This window comes from Vulpes vulpes, chromosome 5 (assembly GCF_048418805.1).
Source record: "Vulpes vulpes isolate BD-2025 chromosome 5, VulVul3, whole genome shotgun sequence".
NCBI classification, from domain to species: Eukaryota; Metazoa; Chordata; class Mammalia; order Carnivora; family Canidae; genus Vulpes; species Vulpes vulpes.
The window spans coordinates 45,321,458-45,340,370 of record NC_132784.1 but is presented as its reverse complement, the minus strand read 5'-3'; the positions used below and the strand labels follow the sequence as shown (position 1 = coordinate 45,340,370).

At 38.6% G+C, this 18,913-nt stretch overlaps 1 protein-coding gene across 2 annotated transcripts in view; it reads left to right on the top strand.

Annotated features, from left to right (window-relative positions):
* BCL2 (BCL2 apoptosis regulator) overlaps positions 1–18,913 on the top strand; it is a 171,290-nt gene that overhangs the window by 74,157 nt on the left and 78,220 nt on the right. Inside the window, exon 3 of one of the 2 annotated variants that reach the window (XM_072758050.1) lies at positions 6,194–10,060. The exons of the other annotated variant lie outside the window; for it this stretch is intronic. Within the exon in view, the coding sequence (XP_072614151.1) occupies positions 6,194–6,301 (108 nt within the window). The 3' untranslated portion in view covers positions 6,302–10,060. Of the gene's footprint in view, positions 1–6,193; positions 10,061–18,913 lie in introns of those variants that run through there. 2 annotated transcript variants of the gene reach the window in all.

Here is an 18,913-nt window from a genome sequence, read left to right as displayed (position 1 = left end):
TTATCAAGTTATGTCATTGCCCTTCCTCAGGCTGCAGTCTGTTCCAGAGGGGAAGAGGTTGTCTTCTCCTTTGCCAGCCTCCCCTACCCTCTGTTGCGCCATGGTCTAGTTCCCTGTGTTATATAAAGTACTGAATGATTGGAGCAAGCATCTCAGTGTGATGTTGGTGGGTGGGAGGGGGGTACTCAACCCTCTGATGGTAAATTATGTGCCCCCCTGCCCACTCCTCCTTCACCTTCATCATCTGTCAATAATTGTAACACTTGCCCTGGCTGCCTAAGAGAGCTCCTAGTGGTAATAGCTATTGGCATCTTTAAAATGTGCAGAACACGGTATTTTTTTTTATTATGAACAATTTCAGGCAAACAGGAAATACGGAGAATGAGATAGCAAATGCATGTGTACTGTCATTTTGTCATATCTTTATGCCATGCGTGCTTCAGGTTTTCCCACCCACCTGTGAAAAGGGGAGAGAGAGATAAAGCCCTTCCTGGGCCCATCATTCCCCCTCTTCCTTCCCAGCTTCAATTTAAATTTGATACTTATTACTTTACCATGAGGGATTGCATCTTTGACACATATGTCTCCATAGACAGTATGTGTATTTTTAAATGTTTTTAAACATTATCTAAGTGATATCATCAGGTTTATGTTCTGCATTATGTGCATAAGATCAGCCTGTTGAGAAAGATGTACCTCTACCTTACACATGTTTCATGCTGTATAGTATTCAATCAAAGGAAGGACATTAAAGTTGTTTCTAACTTTTAAAATGCCCTTTGAAGGATATTATAGTTGTTTCTGACTCTGTGACATTACAGACAATGCTACAACATGCACATGTGCTTTGCACCATGTGGAAGAGTTTCTCTTGGGTGTGTGTGTGTGTGTGTGTGCGCACGCACCACATTTTAAAAAGATTTTTTTATAGGGGTGCCTGGCTAGCCTGGTTGGTAGAGCATGTGGCTCTTGATCTCAGGGTTATGAGTTGGAGCCTCACACTGGGTGTAGAGATTGCTTAAAAATAAAATCTCTTAAGATTTTATTTATTTATTTATTTATTTATTTATTTATTTATTTAATTTGAGAGAGAGTGCAAGCCGGGGTGGCGGGGGGGGGGGGGGGGGCAGAGGGAGGGAGGGAGAGAGAAGCAGGCTCCTCCCTAAGTAGGGAGCCCAACACGGGGCTTGATCCCAGAACCCTGAGATCATGACCTGAGCCCAAGGCAGACTGAGCCATCCAGGTGCCCCCAACATAAAATCTTTAAAAGAAAAAAAAAGGGGGTTTTACAGCACGTGTTAGATTTAGTCTCTACCTCATTCTGATCTCATCCCTTCTCAAAGGCAAAGATGCAGATGTGCAGTTTCTGGGTGTGAGGGGAGAAACGTCATCAGCTTTGGTACATGTTGCCTGATTGCACTCCGAGCAACGTGGGAGGGTTCTCCTTGCTCCACATCTTTTCCAACTTGGCATCATCAGGCTTATGTTGCTTATCTGATTGGTTGTAAAGGTATCTCACTGTGGTATTGATTTATATTTCTCTGATTTCTGGTGAAGTTATGCTTTTCTTTCTCATGAACGTTGGTAATGGGGGTTTCTTATTCTACATACTGCCAGTTGGTAGACTTCGATCAATTTTTTATTTATTTTTTTTAAATTTTTTTTAAAGTATTAATTTTTTTTTATTTATTTATGATAGTCACACACACAGAGAGAGAGAGAGAGAGAGAGAGAGAGGCAGAGACACAGCCAGAGGGAGAAGCAGGCTCCATGCACCGGGAGCCCGATGTGGGATTCGATCCCGGGTCTCCAGGATCGCGCCCTGGGCCAAAGGCAGGCGCCAAACCGCTGCGCCACCCAGGGATCCCGACTTCGATCAATTTTTTTGCAGTGGGTTGTTTTCTTTTTTCTTAAAGATTAAAAAAATCCTGGATTTAAAAAAAATTCCAATACAGTTAACATATAGTGTTATGTTAGTTTCAGGTGTATATTATAGTGATTCAACAATTTTGTATATTACTCAGTGCTCATCATGATTAAGTGTACTCTTTACTCACCTTCACCCGTTTCACCCATCTCCTCCACCCACCTCTTCTCTGGTAAGCATCAGTTTGTTCTCTATAGTTAAAAGTCTCTTTTTTGGTTTGTTTCTTTTTTTCTTTGTTCATTTGTTTTGTTCTTAAATTCCACATATGAGTGAAACCACATGGTATTTGTCTTCCTCTGACTGACTTATTTCATGTAGCATTATACTCTCTAGATCCATCCATGTTGTTGCAAATGGCGAGATATCTTTCTCTACTTATGGCTGAGTAGTATTCCATTGTGTGGAATATGTATTTACATGTATATGTTTATATACGTACATTGTCCCGTCTTTATGCATTCATCTATCGATGGACACTTGGACCACTTCCATAATTTGGTTATTGTAAATAATGCTGCACTAAGCATAAGGGTGCATATATCTTCTCAAATTGGTGTTTTCATATTCTTTGGGTAAATACCTAGTAGTGGAATTTCTAGATCATATAGTAATTCTCTTTTTAATTTTTTGAAGAACCTCATACTATTTTCCACAGTGGCTGCACCAGTTCACATTCCTACCAACAGCACACAAGGGTTCCTTTTTCTCCACATCCTTGTCAACATTTGTTTTTTGTGTTTTTGATTTTAGCCATTCTGATAGGTGTGAGGGGATAGCTCATTGTGGTTTTGATTTGCAATTCCCTCACGGTGAGTGATGTTGAACATTTTTTTCATGTGTCTATTGGCCATCTGTATGTCTTCCTTGGAGAAATGTCTGTTCATGTCTTCTGCTCATTTTTAAATCTGATTGTATTTTTGATATTGAGTTGTATAAGTTCTTTATATATTTTGGATACTAACCCATATTGGATATGTGATTTGAGAATATCCTCTCCCATTTTGTAGGTTACCTTTTAGTTTTGTTGATTGTTTTCTCTGCTGTGCAGAGGCCTTTTATTTTGATGTAGTCCTGACTAGATTTTTTTTTAAGTCTTCTCTCAGTCTGTTTCTTGCCTTTAAGCTTTGTCTTTTGGGGATCTTTTTTCACAAGAGTTTTAAACTCCAATTTATCACCACTTTTTCCTGTCTCTTGTTTGTTTGTTTATTTGCTATTGTTTATCATTCCCTAGCCTGAGATTATAAAAATAGTGACTGTATTTTTTCTAAATATTTTGAAGTTAACTATAATTCTCTTGGAACTCATTTGTGGATATAGTGTGAGTTTGAGATCTATTTTTTTCCCATATGAATAACCAGTTGTCCCAAACCATCTATTAAAGAGTTCAGTCCTTTCCCACAGTTTTATTATGCTACCTCTGTCTCATCCTAAGCTCTGATACATGGAGGGGCTCTCTCTGTTGCGTTGATTTAATGATCTGTATCTGCTCCAATCCTAATGTGTCTGAATTACAAAGCTTTAATTAATGTCTTAATATCTAGTAGAACAAGAGCCCACCTTATATCTTTTCAATACTGTCTTGGCTGTTTTTTACCTTAATTCTTCTATGTGAACTTTTAAACTGGCTAAAAATGTCCACAAAAATGCTTTCTGAGATTTTAATATGAATTACATTTAATTTATATATTAATTTAAAAGGAATTGATATTGATGTTGAATCTTCAACTCTCTGAACATGATATATATCTGTTTATTTAGGTCTTACGACTTTCAGTGAAGTTTAATAATTTGCTTTAGATTTATTTCTAGGTTTATCATAGTTTATTGCTATTGCTAATGGAATCTTTTTAAAACTACATATTCTGGGATCCCTGGGTGGCGCAGCGGTTTGGCGCCTGCCTTTGGCCCAGGGCGCGATCCTGGAGACCCGGGATCGAATCCCACATCGGGCTCCCGGTGCATGGAGCCTGCTTCTCCCTCTGCCTATGTCTCTGCCTCTCTCTCTCTCTCTGTGACTATCATAAATAAATAAAGATTTAAAAAAAAAACTACATATTCTAATTGATTGTTGCTGATAAGGATGTCATGAGTGTTTGTATATTAATCTTGTCTCCAGAGTTCTTGCCAAACTGTCTTATTACTTATAATTGCAGTTTCTTTTGGATTCTCTATGTAGATAGTCTTATCATCTGCAAATAATGCTTCTTTTGTTTCTCCATTTCTAATCCTTATTTCTCTTATTCCTTGTTCTTGCTTTATTGCATCAGCACTGTATCTCACACAATGATGAATGGAGGGTGCTAGAGAAAGCATATTTGTCTAGTGTCTGACTTTAAAGGAAATGTATTCCTAAAGTTTATTGTAGGTTCTTCATAACAACTACTTCTTAGTTAAAATTTCCTTTTGGGGGCTTGGATGGCTCAGATGGTTAAATGTCTGCCTTCAGCTCAGGTCATGATCTCCGTGTCCTGGGATCGAGGCCCCTGTCAAGCTCATAGCTTAGTAGGAAGTCTGCTTCTCTCTCTGCCTCACCCCCCTGCTTGAGCTCTCTCTCTTTCTCTCTCAAATAAATAAATAAATAAAATCTTCTAAAAATTTTTAAAAATAAAACTTCCTTCTGTTCTTGGTTGGTTAGGTATTTCATTGCATCTTAAAATTGTGAATGGATGCTAAATTTCATTAAATACTTTTCCTCCCACTATTGACACGATTATATAGTTTTTCCTTCTTGATCTGTAACTGTGATGAATAATATTAGCTAAAGTTAAATCTTCCTTGAGCTTCTGGGATAAACTCTACTAGATCATCAGAAATACACACACACATGCACATCACATATTAATCATGTGATAAATATGATATGTGTGATACATCTATATATCAGATTAAAAATATATTTTTAAAGAAATAGTATATATTTATATACACACTACACTGCTGGATATGTTTGCTGATGTTTTATTTAGGGTTTTTACATTGGTATTTTGAACTGAGATTGACTTTTTGCTTTCCTTTTTCGTACTGTCAGTCTGTTTCTAAAATCCAACTCTAGACTGAACTTATAAAAATATATTCAGGAGCTTTTGCTATTTCTCATTTTTTGTGTGTCAGTTTTGGTAACATATTTTTCTAGGAGATTTTTTTATTCATCTGTTTTTAGGTTTATTGCTTCAAAGCAGAGAGCAGAAATCTCATACTTAAAAAATACTACATTTATAGTTATGGGGGTTTTTATGCCTAATAGTGTTTATTTCTGCCTTCTTTTGTTTTTCTAATTCATTCTTGTGTATCTGCCTATCTTGTATCTTGTGTATCTACCATTTTCTTTATTTTATTGCTGCTTATCCTCATAATTTTAAGTTTTCCTTGTTTTTTGGTATTACATTTAATGCTAAACATTCCTTCTACTGAAATCTAGGGTTTCGACTATTGTTCAGTTCTAAATGTTTTGTTACTTTCATTTCTATTTCATATTAATAACTTAGTAGTGTGTTTTTGAAATTTCAAATGTACTGGGGCTTGGTGGCTGTGGTTTTGTTATTGATTTCAACTTTTATTGTATTCTGGTTGATGATTGTGGTCTGAATGTTAGCAGTTCTTTGAAATTTGTTGGGACTTGCTCTGTGGCCCAGAACCTGGTCAAATTTTGTAAACATTTCATGTGTATTCTTTATTGAGTGGAGGGTTCTCTTTACATATCCATTAGATGAAGTTTGTAATATACATTTTATAATCTTGTGTATTTTTTTCTACTTTTTGGGCTTCATCTGTTGATTTCATGAGTTGTGTGCTAAAATCTCTCACTATAATTTTGAATTGTTACATTCATATAATTAACTCAGTTTTTGCTTTATATACACTTGACACTGTACTGGTAGGTATACAGCAGGATTCCTGGTGAATGTATCCTTTGACCATTAAGCAATGACCCTCATTGCTACCACTCCCCCAAATGCTCTTGGCTCTGAAATCTATTTGATTGGATTCATTTATTCAATTAAAAGAAGTATTTATTGAATATTTATTATTTGTAGGGACACTTACTATTTGAATGCATTGTTTTATGTGTATCCCCACTGTGACATGTTTTGGGCTTCTCTCTCGTAAAAGGAGTTTTACAGAATTCAGTCTGAAGATTTCTGCCTTTTAATGGATAGATTTATTTTGATAAGTCATATATTTCTTATATGAGTAGGAACCCAAATGTTTTCTATGTGCCATGATTATTCTTTACTTATTTTTTCTTCCTGTCCTGTCTTCTATTAGATGACTTGGGTTTTCCTGTTGGTTTTACTTTCCTTTCCCTGTGTCCACTCCTGGCCCCTTGTGCAGTGCCAGGCCCCCTGGCCATGGCCACCACACAGTCCAGCCTGAATCCCAAGCCCAGGTGGATATATTCCATGAAGACAGAGGACCTACTCAGGAGCAATTTCCCCAAGAAGACTTCTGAGCTGGCAGCATTTTTTAAAGGATCCAGCTCTCAGTGAAGCTCACCTGAACAGTCTGAAGGCCCCTATAAATGCTCTGGTGCCTGATCCTGTGAAGGGGAAAGACAAGGAAGAGCAGAAGAAACTGCAAGAGAAGGAAGAAATGGATTAAAAATGAAAGGGTCAACTGAAGGCCAAGGTTTTCTCAGTAGCCCAGTGAATGGCAAGAAGATCATGATTCTCTTGCAGTACCTAACCCCCGGGACTGAGGATGTCACTGAGCAGTCAGCCTGATCCTCACCTGGCTGCAGGTGCAAATACCTTGGATTGAGGATAGGGTCAGTTTTGGAGTGGCTGTCCAGCAGGAGGTCTGTGAGCTGACGACCACCCTTTATACCGAGCTGGAAGCCTCCCAACACTCCAGTCTCCAAGGATTCCTCTGAATGGGGCAATGTAGCCAAGCAATCCCATGGGTGCAGTTATCCAGGGCTGGTGTGAGAGCTGGATGAAGCAGAGGACTTTGGCTGGTGGTCATGGAGATCCACCAATGTCCAAGAAGCTCAAGAAGCCCAGGGGAGAAACAAAGGGAATGATGTACTCAGAGCCCTCCCTCTCCTTATGCGATGAGCCTGGCAGATATACATTCCTGCCTCTAACTGGAGCTCCGGACTTTCCCCACCTTCCTCCTGTTGGTTTCTCCCTCACCTTGTATCCCAGGCACAATAAATATGGTTATACCATTAAAAAAGATTGCTGTTGTCTTCTTGGTTTGTAATGTATGTATGTGTTTTGTTCTTTTATCTTAGCTGTCACCCCTAAACCTTAAAAATTGTATTTGAGTTAACAAGTCCAAAATTAAAGTCTGTCTGTATCTCTGCTTCCAAAACAATATAATAACAGACTCCTTAGAACATGTTAACAACGCTTTTCTCTCTCATGTTCTGATATGATACCTTGGATATTTTATCATCTACCATTTTGTTTCTGTCTTTTTATACCCAGCCAATATTTTTTTTTTACAAATCTACTTTTCAAAATTTAGCAAAATATATGCCGTTTATTTACACTGTAGTTAAGAGTATGAGATCTAGAAGCAAACTGCCTAACTTTGGATCCCAATTTCACTGTAAATCATTTAGAAAGGTGCCTGGTATGCAGTAAAGGACAGAGTAAAGCCCTCAGTAAATGTAACTGATGTTGCTTCTTGAGTTCTGTTCATCCTTCCTCAGTTCAAATACTTCTTACTGAAGGACATCTTTGGGTAGTTATTTCATCAAGGATTTGAGGAATACCAAGCTATCTCTCTCAGTCTATCTAAAAATATCTTTAATTTACCCTTGGTCTTGAATTGTAATTTTCTAGAAATAGAATTCCATGCAGATATTTTTCCTTAGCATTTGAAATTATTACCTCATTGCCTGCCAGCACCTATCATTGATGTGTTGGAGTTGGCACTAATCTATTATTTGTTTAGAGATGTCTATTTTTTTTTCTTTCTAATTGCTTTACAGATTTTTTTTCTTTTTATTCTTGTCATCGATGATCTAGTTTCACCACAATCCTGTCTGGGATTCAGTATGCTTCTTAAATCTAAGGATTCCCAATATTCATCAATTCTGCAAAATTCTCAATCGTAATCTCTGAATATTGTCTCTCCCCAGTTGTCTTTGTTACAGCTTCCTTAGCCCACTGTTACATGTGTGTTAGACCTTGATAATCTCATGTCTCATACACATCTCTATTTTCCTGTGGTTTATTTTTTTTCTTAGTCACCCCCTACTCTTTCCATTCCTGTCCTTCTGAGGTAAGCAACATTAACTAATGGCGTGCATCCTTTGGGACATTTCTTGAAGCTCATATAAACACACAGCACTTATATATCCATATAAATTAAATAACAGTGTTTTGGTTTTGTTTGCAAAAAATCCAGTCATACCATATGCATGACTTCAAAACCTTTCTCTTTTAGTATATATTCAGGATATCCTTCCAGATAAGTAGATACAAATTTAACAGTTTTTTAAAAATAGCTGAGTAAATTCTATGCTGTGCTATTCTATGATTTATTTAGCTGTTTCACTACTGGTGAACACTTAATTTATTTTTAGTTTTATTTCTCCACTAACACTGTAGACAAAAACGTCCTTGTACATATTTACTTATGTGCTCTTTCCTTAATTTCTGTGGGAACAAATTTGAGCATACCCTGCTTCACCCAGTCCCCCTCCTAGAGAACATCACTTTGTATATTTTAGCTTTTTCTTCTGGTGCATATGTAAATATTGCCACCTGCCTAAGTAATATATATACTTTTTAAAATTTTTATTAATCTTCTTCATGATGCCATAACTTTATTCTAGTAAATAAACCTAGCTCTCTTACATAACTGTATCCACTGCTTATGCTCCGCTTCCTCCCAGTGTAATTATATTGCAGTTTTTTATTAAATCAGTTGTTAGTGTTTTCATTAATTTGCCTATGTTAATAGTATTATCAGTGGAACTTTTTATTTTCATGAAGTTAATATCTGTCTTGTTTTTTCATTTCCTTAGTGTTCTGCATACCTATTGCCGATTTCCCCTATATCTTGTGTAACCTCACAAGTACCTTTCGCCACAAGGCTGATCACATCAGTAATCTGTTGATTGCATTTATTTTCTTGGTGGCATCATTTCTGCAGACTTCCATTTTCCTTTTATCTGAACTTTTCTCTAGGCCTGCTGTACCCCTGTCATGCTGGGATACCTCTTGTTATTCTAGAACTTTCCATTGCCTTTCTTCTGAGTTGGATCTCCTTTCCTGATTTACCCCATTGCTGGAGGGAGCACATCCTCCAGCAGGTTATCAGAATTAAAACCTAGTACAGTGCATTGGCTTTCAGTATGTCTTTCTCTTGATCCACCTGGCCTAGTCTGGATGGACTGGTCTCTCTGCCTGGGGCCCAGCCATCTGCTCCCTTCACCACATGATCCTTCTATCTTAGTCTTATGTGGGATTGCATAAAATTCTCTTTTTTTCACTCACTCATTTTTGTGGTTTCCAGCCTGCATAGCCCATCAAAAATAGACCCAGAAGAGATACATCCAAATTTTAAGTGACTCTAAAGGTCTTTAGTCTCTCTTCTTACTTGATGTCTTACCTGTCTTGCACAAGGAAATCTAAGTCAAAGATAAGTTTTCGTCTGAAGTTTGAAGACATTGCTCTTTATGTATGCTAACTCCCAGTGTTGTGGTTAGAAGGCTAGACTCTGATTCTCATTTTTGATGCCTTGTACCTGATTTTTTTTCTTTTTTTCTATAACTTGTAGAATCTTCTTTTCCCCAGGATTCTAAATTTCACAATAATTTTCCTCTTCATGAGTCCGTTTTGATTTATTGTACTGAGCACTCAGTGTGTTCTTTCAATCTGCTAGTATTTGCTTTTCTCTATTAGCTCTAGTCTTTCTTTCCAGAACTCCTATTATTTGGGTGTTGTACTTGCTAGAGCTGTCCTCTGATTGTCTCACGTTTTCTCTCCTGTTTTCTATCTCATCATCTTTTTGCTTTTGTGGGGAGCAGTTTCTTAAACTTCAATTTCCAACCTATCTATTGGGTTTTCTTTTTTGTTACTGTCTTAATTTTCTCTTTTCATCTATAAATAGTCGAGTTTTTTTTTAAGTGTTCTGTTTTCATCGTGTGGCATTCTCTTAGCTTTTTGAGAAAAAAAATGTATTCTCTTTTGAAATTTTCTTCCCCCTTCATGATTTCTGTTTCCTCCCCATTACTTTTTCCTTTTTGTCTGTTTTGAATTCTGTTTTTCATGTAGAGGCTCTCCTTGCATGTCCAGTAATCCTTGGCTGTCTGCCTTTATTCAGGAATGAAGAACTAATAAGCTTATTAGAAGCTCTGAGGATATATGAGGGGCTGGCTAACTTTGAGCATCAGTGTGGAATAATATGTTTATGCCATGTGTTGGGGAACTCCTAAAGTCAACCCCTAAAGATGGGGAATATCAGGGATGATCAGACTTTCCAGGGAACATGCTTCCAAACCCTTATATGGAGGGTAAAGATCTACCTGTGAGAGCTGAGAGCTGCAGGGAGGAATAAGACTGGAGGAGTCAGCATTCAGGATACAGCTTTCTTTTTAATTAATTAATTAATTTATTTATTTATTCATGAGAGAGGCAGAAAGAGGGAGAGATAGGCAGAGACACAGGCAAAGGGAGAAGCAGGCTCCCCGCAAGCAGCCCAATGTGGGACCCGATCCTGGAGCCCAGGATCACACCCTGAGCCAAAGGCAGACGCTCAACCACTGAGCCATCCAGGTGTCCCAGAATACAACTTTCTATTTTGTTTGTTGAATGGCATCTCCCTATCTAAGACTCTTCTCTCTAGAGACCAAACCTCCAGTTTTACCCATTGGGATAGAGGCTCCTGCCCAGCAGGATGGATTGAGGAAAGGATTTATTGATTCTTAAAAATCTTTCACTCTATTCTCCTCATTTTAGTCGCCTCTCTCCTCTTCTCCCTCCCCAGTTCTAGATATAACTAGCGCTATCTGTTCCTGGACCTTTGGAGCATCTGCTGGTTGGCTCCTAACATTCTCTATTACTAGTTTAGAATTCAGCTTCCTTTGATCTGCTGGTTTTGTTGCTGTTTGTCCATCTGTTTTCCATCTTAAGTCTTGTTACTATTATCTCTTCACCTGTTCTCTTTATCCTTGTGGGTTTATGTCTTTTAAATGGTTGTTTTCCCTAGTTTTAGTGTGGATTCAACATGAGACCACATTAGACATGTGTGTTCAATTCTCCATTTTACTTGGAAGTCCTGTGTTACATTTTAGTTGATTTCCTCAAATCTATTCTTCCAGTTCAGTAGTTTTATATTTCTATTATTCTTTTTTTTTAAGATTTTATTTATTTATTCACAAGAGACACACACACACAGAGAGGCAGAGACACAGGCAGAGGGAGAAGCAGGCTCCATGCAGGGAGCCCGATGCGGGACTCAGTCCCAGGAGTCCAGGATCATGCCCTGGGCCAAAGGCAGGCGCTAAACCACTGAGCCACCCAGGGATCCCCCATATATTTGTTTTATTCTATTGTCTAACTTTTCCACTGAGTTATTTTTAAGAGTCCTATTTTATTTTTTCAAATCTGCCTATTTTCTTTTTTCATTTACTCTTATTATTTAATTATGGTTTTTAGTCTTTCTTATGCCACTTTAATGATTTTAAGCAACCTTATTTTGTAGTCATTTCAGATTCTAGTATTTTTCCAGTTCTCAAGATTTTAGTTTTTTTTTTCAAATTTCCCTTTATGACTGTGCCTCATGGTAGTTTATTTCCCTGTATGTGTGTGTGTGTGTGTGTGTGTGTGTGTGTGTGTCTGTGTCTGTGTATGTGTAGTTTGGCAAGTTCAGCTCACACAGATTTCTTTTCTATGGGAATCTTGTGATTCCTAAGTTGTGACATTGTCCCTATATGGTAACCACATACTTGTTTTTTTCTGGAGATCTCAGGGATTTCAGTGGTCCTTGGTTTATGTTCGTGTTTTTGTCACCTAGATGTATAGATAATGTAAATTCTAATCCTAGAGCTGAATATGGTTCAAGTTTAGGGTTTTGATTTCACAAAGGTATCTTGAGCTCTGGATATAAGGCAATTTCCTGCCCTTCATCTTTGGCCTAATGGAAAGATTGCTTTTAGTTTCTTTTTCATGGATAAGGTGATTTTTTAAGGCTTTGAGATTTATGAAGGGGGCTCAATTCTGGCCCCCCTGCCTCATACGGGATCACGGCCATGCCTATTTATGGACATTAGAATATAATCACTACCCCCCCCCCCCCCAAATCTCTAGGGGCATTTGTGTAAATCTGAAACTCTGGGCACCATGGAGTCAACTTTTTGTGAAAGCTCTGGTTTCAATTTTTGTTTTTTTTTAAAGAATCTATCTATCTATCTATCTATCTATCTATCTATCTATCATCTATCTATCTATTTGAGAGGAGCAGAGAGTGATTCTGAGCACAGAGCCCAGTGCAGGACTGGATCCCATGACCCTGAGATCATGACCTGAGCCAAAATCAAGAGTTGGACGACCAGCCAACTGAGTCACCCAAGTGCCCCTCTGGTTTCAATTTTTATCTTCATTCCTATCTCCTGTGCTTCTTTCCCTTTCTTCCTTTTTTTCCTAGCTCAGCTCTGTGATGTTTTCTTGAGAATCACATCTTTGTAGTGAGAAGAGACCCACAGGATCAACCCAATGTTTGCCATTTTGCTAGAAATTAACACTCACATCCACTATTGAGCTAAACCTAGAACATACTAAATGAAAGCGAGAGTTGAATGTAGAGGGCTATGGATTGCCAGAGGTTGAAAGGTTCTTAGAGACTACTTCATCCAACCCTAGCATTTTATTTAAGGAAACTAAGGCTCAAAACTGATGAAACCACTTGCCCACAGACACTTGGCCAGTTAGTGAAAAGGCTGGGGATAGAACTCAAAGGGTGGCCACTTTTTTGCTCACCACATCACAGGGAAGAACACTGTCATCTAGCAGCTAGCACTTGTCTGATTGCAAGACACCTCAATCTGATGATTGTGACTTAAATCACTGCAAGATTTTGATTTTGGGAAAGCCGTGTAGACCATCGTGTTTCTCTTGTCTTGTTTTTATCTTCTGCAATGGAAAGTAATAATGCTTGTAGGATCACTTAAGTCATTTATTCCTGTCCCAATTTTGTTTGCTTTCTACCTTTATTTTTTCAGGGAAAGATACCTTTTGTTTCCTTTTTTCTTTCTCTTTCCTTTGGGGCCCAGTTCAGGTTTTCATCATCTTCCAGAAGCCTCCCCCGAAGTCTTGAAGCCAGGGAGGGTTTTTCTCTTCTTTGACCCCTTTTAAAATTGTCATTTGAACTTCACAATTGGTACCATATTATGAATATTTCTGACCCTTTTAATTATTGAATATGTATGTACTTTCCCCAACTAAATTGTAGTGGCTAGTTTGTAGAAATCATTCTTATGCATCATTACCATTTTCCAAAGTGGTTTTCTTGATTAATTGATGAATTAATTAATTCACTTAATTAACTTATGGGAACTTAGAGGAAATATGTTTCTCTGAGATAGAGCTTGGACTTGGTGTCACGAAACCTGGATTTTGTCTCTTTGTCAGTATCACTCCCTATATTGTAGCAAACTGTATTCTCCTGTATGGACAAGCCACTGAAGTCCTACAGTACACTCATAATAGAGTGGTCATGTAATTTATCATTCAAACTGGGACAGTTATGAGAGTAAAGGGGGCACTATTAATTTTTCAGGGACAACAGGTGTAAAGCAGGACACTCCCTGACAAGCTGGGACATATGGTCACCTTATGTCATAGATTACCTTGGCCTCTTCAGGAAAATTTGCACAGCTGCTATCAAAATACCAATCTTCAAACCAAAAATTATCCCTTACAAAAGTTTTAATCTATTAGCACAACTTCATAGGTAATAGATTTTTTAGTTTTCCCAGACATTCATGGTTTCTTAGCTACTTTCATGGTTTTAAGTGCTCATTATAATATGGGGTTTGAGACTCAGTACTGCTAAGAGCCGATTGCCTTTATTTTCTGTATCAACCCACTCTCTGTCCTGAGAGGAAAGAACACCTCTGATTTCTAGAGTCATGAGCCTTCTTTTCTTGAGTGCTTTTTGAAGCATAGGGATCTTACCTCTACTATATCTGGTGAAGGAGGGAAGTGCTGTGAATGGTTACTGATCCACAAGAGTGGCTATGTCTTCAAATAATGGTATATTTGGTGGTTTAGAATAGTGAGGTAAGTAGGTCTTCAAAAAGATGCATTCTAAAAGCACCAGGGCTCACTAGCTGGCTTGCTTCTACAGCTCCTGCCATAGTGCTCTGTATGTAGCAGGTACCTAATAAATGTTTGTTAGCCTGAAATTCTGAGAAACAGTTGGAAGACAGTGGTAGCTAGTAAACACACTTACCAGTGCTAGTAACTTCATTTCTGCTTATGCTTAGGGAGTGCTGGTGTAGTTGGGGCATGGTGTTGGAATGCAAAGAAAAACAGATAGTATCTCTACCTTCCAGTATTTTATGATCTAGAGGCAGCTTCAGAGCATAAACAACTAAATCTAAGAAAGTTCAGGAGAAAAGAACAATTAAATTTGACATGGGGGAGTTAAGTGGCATTTGAGCTAGGTTTGAGAAGGAGGATTTTATTCTAGGACAGAGATGGGAGAAGGCCATTTCATACAGTGGGAACAGCATGAACAAAAACTGGTAAGAGTATAGTTGCTTGGTGTGTTTGGGGAATCTGAAAAAAACTCTATGTGTTTAGAAGATAAACTTTAATAGGTGGTGGGATATGAAAGGTGTGAAAGGCAGCAGTCCCTTAATGTCAAACTTGGGAACTCAGGTTATATTATGTAGACAACGAGAATCATGGAGTTTTGTATGTGTGCAGGGATGCCAACCAACCCTTGTGTAGAATGATAACCTGGTTGCAGGGAGACCAGTTTGAAGAGGCTCTTGTGTCTAGAAGAGCTGTAAAGACAGGAGGATAAAAAGAAGGAGCCAGATACAAGATACAGAACTGGCAGTTGGTTGGATGTCAGGCTGAGGAGGAAGGAAGAACCAAACACAACACCAGGGGACTGAGTAGGTTATGATGCCATGAAAAGAAAGCGAGAGAAGAGCAGAGTTGGACTGGTAGACATTTCTACAGAGGTTTGTGAGGAAAGTAAGTGAAATCATGCATGAAAACACCTTCAACAGTGCTTTGCTTAAAGTAGGTGTTTAATAAACACTAAATTAAAAGAAGAAGGGAAGGAAGGAGAGAACTTCTCCTATCTCCACATTGTACCATAGAAAGAAAGACATTTAGGATGTTAGGAGATCCAGCAGTAATCATTCATTGGGGCTGTTCCTGTCAATGCACTTGCTAATTGTTTCATGTTAATTGGGTGTACAGACCAGAAGAGAGTTCAGAAAAAATTAAAAGACCAGAATTTGCTGGGATCAGACAGAGGAGAGGTGAGCTTCAAGCCAAACCTGGAGGAAGAGAGAGAATTGGAATGATAAAGAGGATCTAAGGAGACAGAGGGAGGCAAGAAGGCAAACGCTAATACATCAGCCATATGGGGAGAAAGAAGGATGCTGCTGTTTGACATTGGAGGGAGTGTCCACACATGGAGAAGTGTCATTGGGTGAGCTGTGTGGATGTTGTCTGGAGGTCGATGTTGCTTAGTTTCTCATGAGCCTATCTTGAAATTCTGTCTGGAGAACCCTGTTCTCTGTGATAACCAGCCCTGTTCCTCCTAAATTCTTTCTCACTGCTTGGACTAATAGCAGGAAACCAAGAAATCAAGTCACATTGACTTTTCCTGGTGAGCCATTTCAGGATAACTCAATAAATCCTCTTGTTGGAAGTGCTGGCCAGGACTTTGTCTTACAAAAATGACTTTTGGTTTCTTTGTCTCCGTCTTTGATTATTGCATAAACATTTTAGTTTCATGATTACATTGTTTTTAGATGGTAATGCGTGGAGTGTGTTGCTTAAGTTGTTTGCTTTCAGTTCTATCACATCTGCTTCAGGAATGCCAGAAAACAGAAACACAGTTTATTTAGTAAATTGCCTTAATTAGAGCATCTGAGAGAGAGAAGGTGTAAAATTTGGCAGTTGGCGTAATGTCGCATCTTGAATCAGACAGTCTTGAAGCAGGAAGTTCTTTGGAAGCCTTCTTCAGCAGGGCGCCACCCATCCTCCTCCTGAATGCTTCTACTGAAGGGGAGTTCCCAGAATGTGCCAACTTTTAGGAAAAGGCAAACCACAGTAGAATAAAATCTTTCAAGTTAACTCCTGCTAATACTGGTTCCGAACTTGTTATGTTGGCTACTGTATGAAATTAATACAACCCAAAAGTCACCTGGGAAAATTTTAGTTGATCTACAAAATCCCAGTGTCTGTTTGAGGCAATGCTTGTCACTAGTGTGTTTCATTTTTATATGGAGAAAAGCTTTTCACATCTTCTTCTCACATAATTTCTCTTCATCTTCATCACCATAGACTTATTTTGTTGTTTCCCCTGGGTATCATGCCTTCTCTTGATATGGGTTCCAAGAAGTGACTGCATTCAGAGACTTAGTATTAAGAATGGGCCAGTCTTAGAAACAATGACAGTTCTCTGTAATTTTTTTTTTTATCAAATCACCTGACTTTGACATTTGCCTGTGTTGCTGTAGGCATTCATATAAAACTTTACAAAGTGCCACTGAAACTTAGCTGTTCTTCATCAGCAGTGTTTCACTTATTCATCCCTTAATTTAGAAAACATCCGAGGCCCACTATTTCCACCATTTCCTCTTTATTTGGGGCCATTAAGAACCCACAACTGGCACGCCTGCTTCATAAATGGGTTTTAATCTTTGCCTCTTGGGGCTGCAGCTAATATCCTAAAACCTCACTTGGATGACTACCCCATCTCACTTTAAAAACCTTCATGGCATAATTCTTTTTAAATAATGTATTGTTATGCTTATAAAAGCAAGATCCAAGGTTTTTTGCAGAAAAGTGGGAAAATAGAGAAAAACAAAAAGAAGGGGGAAAAATCACTCATAATCCACCACTACCAAAAAAACCCCCAGCCTATTGTTAATATGTTGGTACACATCCTACAAGCTGTTCTCCTGTCTTTGCCTGGCACTGAGAAGCTTCCTAGTGTGGTCCCAGCTTGATGTTACAACCTTCCTTCTCTGCCTGCTTTTGCTCTGATGACCCATACTGTCTTGCATGGGACTTTTTCATATGTCCCCTTCAATGGTATTTTTTCTGGTTCTGTAAATATTTTTGAAAATACATATAAGGAATAAAGTAAGACTTATTTTTCAAAACATCTGAACCCCCTGCAGTAAAACACGCTGATATTTTGCAGACCATCCCATCATCATCAGTTCACCTCTGTGTGCCTGAGTACACACACACATGATTTCCTATAAATGAGATCATAGCATCCATGTGGTTTTTATGGTTGACATCTTTCATTTTCACTTATTACTTCCCTCCCACTTCCTTTCTTCCCTCCACCCCTAATCCCTCTCCCCTGTGTTGCCAGTGTTATCAAACTTGCACATACCCTTCCACGCTTTACTTCACACTCATGTCATTATATCAGACGTTAGATATTCACACATACATGTTGTGATTCTTGTCATTGCTTTATAAAAATCAGATCATATCATATGTCCTCTCTGCATCTTGCTTTTTTTCTCACTTAACAAGGATACAGTGTTGAAATTCTCCATTCTTTCTCTCTCTTTTTTTTTTTTTATTCATTAGAGAGAGAGAGGAGTAGAGGAGGAGGGAGAGAAAATCTTAAGTAGATGCCACTCTCAGTGGGGAGCCCAATGCGGGGCTGGATCTCTCAAAACCCTGAGATCATGACCTGAGTTGAAATCAAGAGTCAGATTTTGCTCAACTGACTGAGCCACCCAGGTGCCCCACATTCTGTCTTTTTCGTGACTGCATATTACTCCTTGAATGTGTGTAGCATGACTTAGTAAATGATTCTAGTATAAACAATACAGTACTGAACATCCCTTTGTTCATGTGGGCATGAGATGGCTTGGTCAATGGCAGTATTTTTAAATTTGGGTAGATATTTTCAGATCACTTTCTAAATGGCATGACAATATCTATTTCTACCAGGAGTGTATGCAAGTACTTCTTTCTGCATCCTTCCATGTGGTTATGACATCGTCACCACCAAGTGCCTCTAAGTTGCAGGAAAGGATGCGGGGCGGCATCCCTTTGAAATCTCAAACTTTAGTACAAATATGGGGCCATAATAAAACCATCACAGTGATATATATGTATATATATGAGAGAATTCATTCAGAGGAGATTATGGTTTATGAGAGTTGGGTTCTGAGGAACTAATATTGTAAAAATGAACCCTATGGCCTAAAGTGTTATTTTATTTTTAGGATGATTGTTTTTTTAACCTAGTGCAGCAGCTAGAAATTTCCCTCTTGGCTTTAATTTGCTTCTTTACAGTTTTGAGTCAACCTTGAAAATACGCAGATGAATGTATGTCAAGGAGAGATCTGATGAAAGTTTCCATGAACATGGTTTATGTTTTAAATGCTTTAAAATAACTGTCAGTGTGGCATTAGAAGCAGGTGGAAGGGCTGGATCTCACAAACTGTCTTCTGAGCTGAGAGTGATGTTTGTCTTCCCTCCTTTCCTCCAAGATGGCAACACAGTCAGCCAGAGGCAGCACAGTCAGTCAGAGTCAGCATCTCTCTCTTCTCACTGCCTGTCTGCCTCTAAGACAGTCCATGTGTGTAGAGACTGCTTTCTGCCCACATTCTGGCTGCACAATCTGCCACCATTTTTCTCAACCTTTTTCTTTGCTCCTTCTCCCTCTCTTCTTTCCATTTCTCCCATATTTCTCCACTTTCCCACCAAGAGGCTTGGCTTTTGCAGCTGTTGCCAGCCATTGAGATTTCATTTTTGGACCAGCAAGTCTGCCCTCCCACGTCATTTCAGGTGCAACATCAAGGTC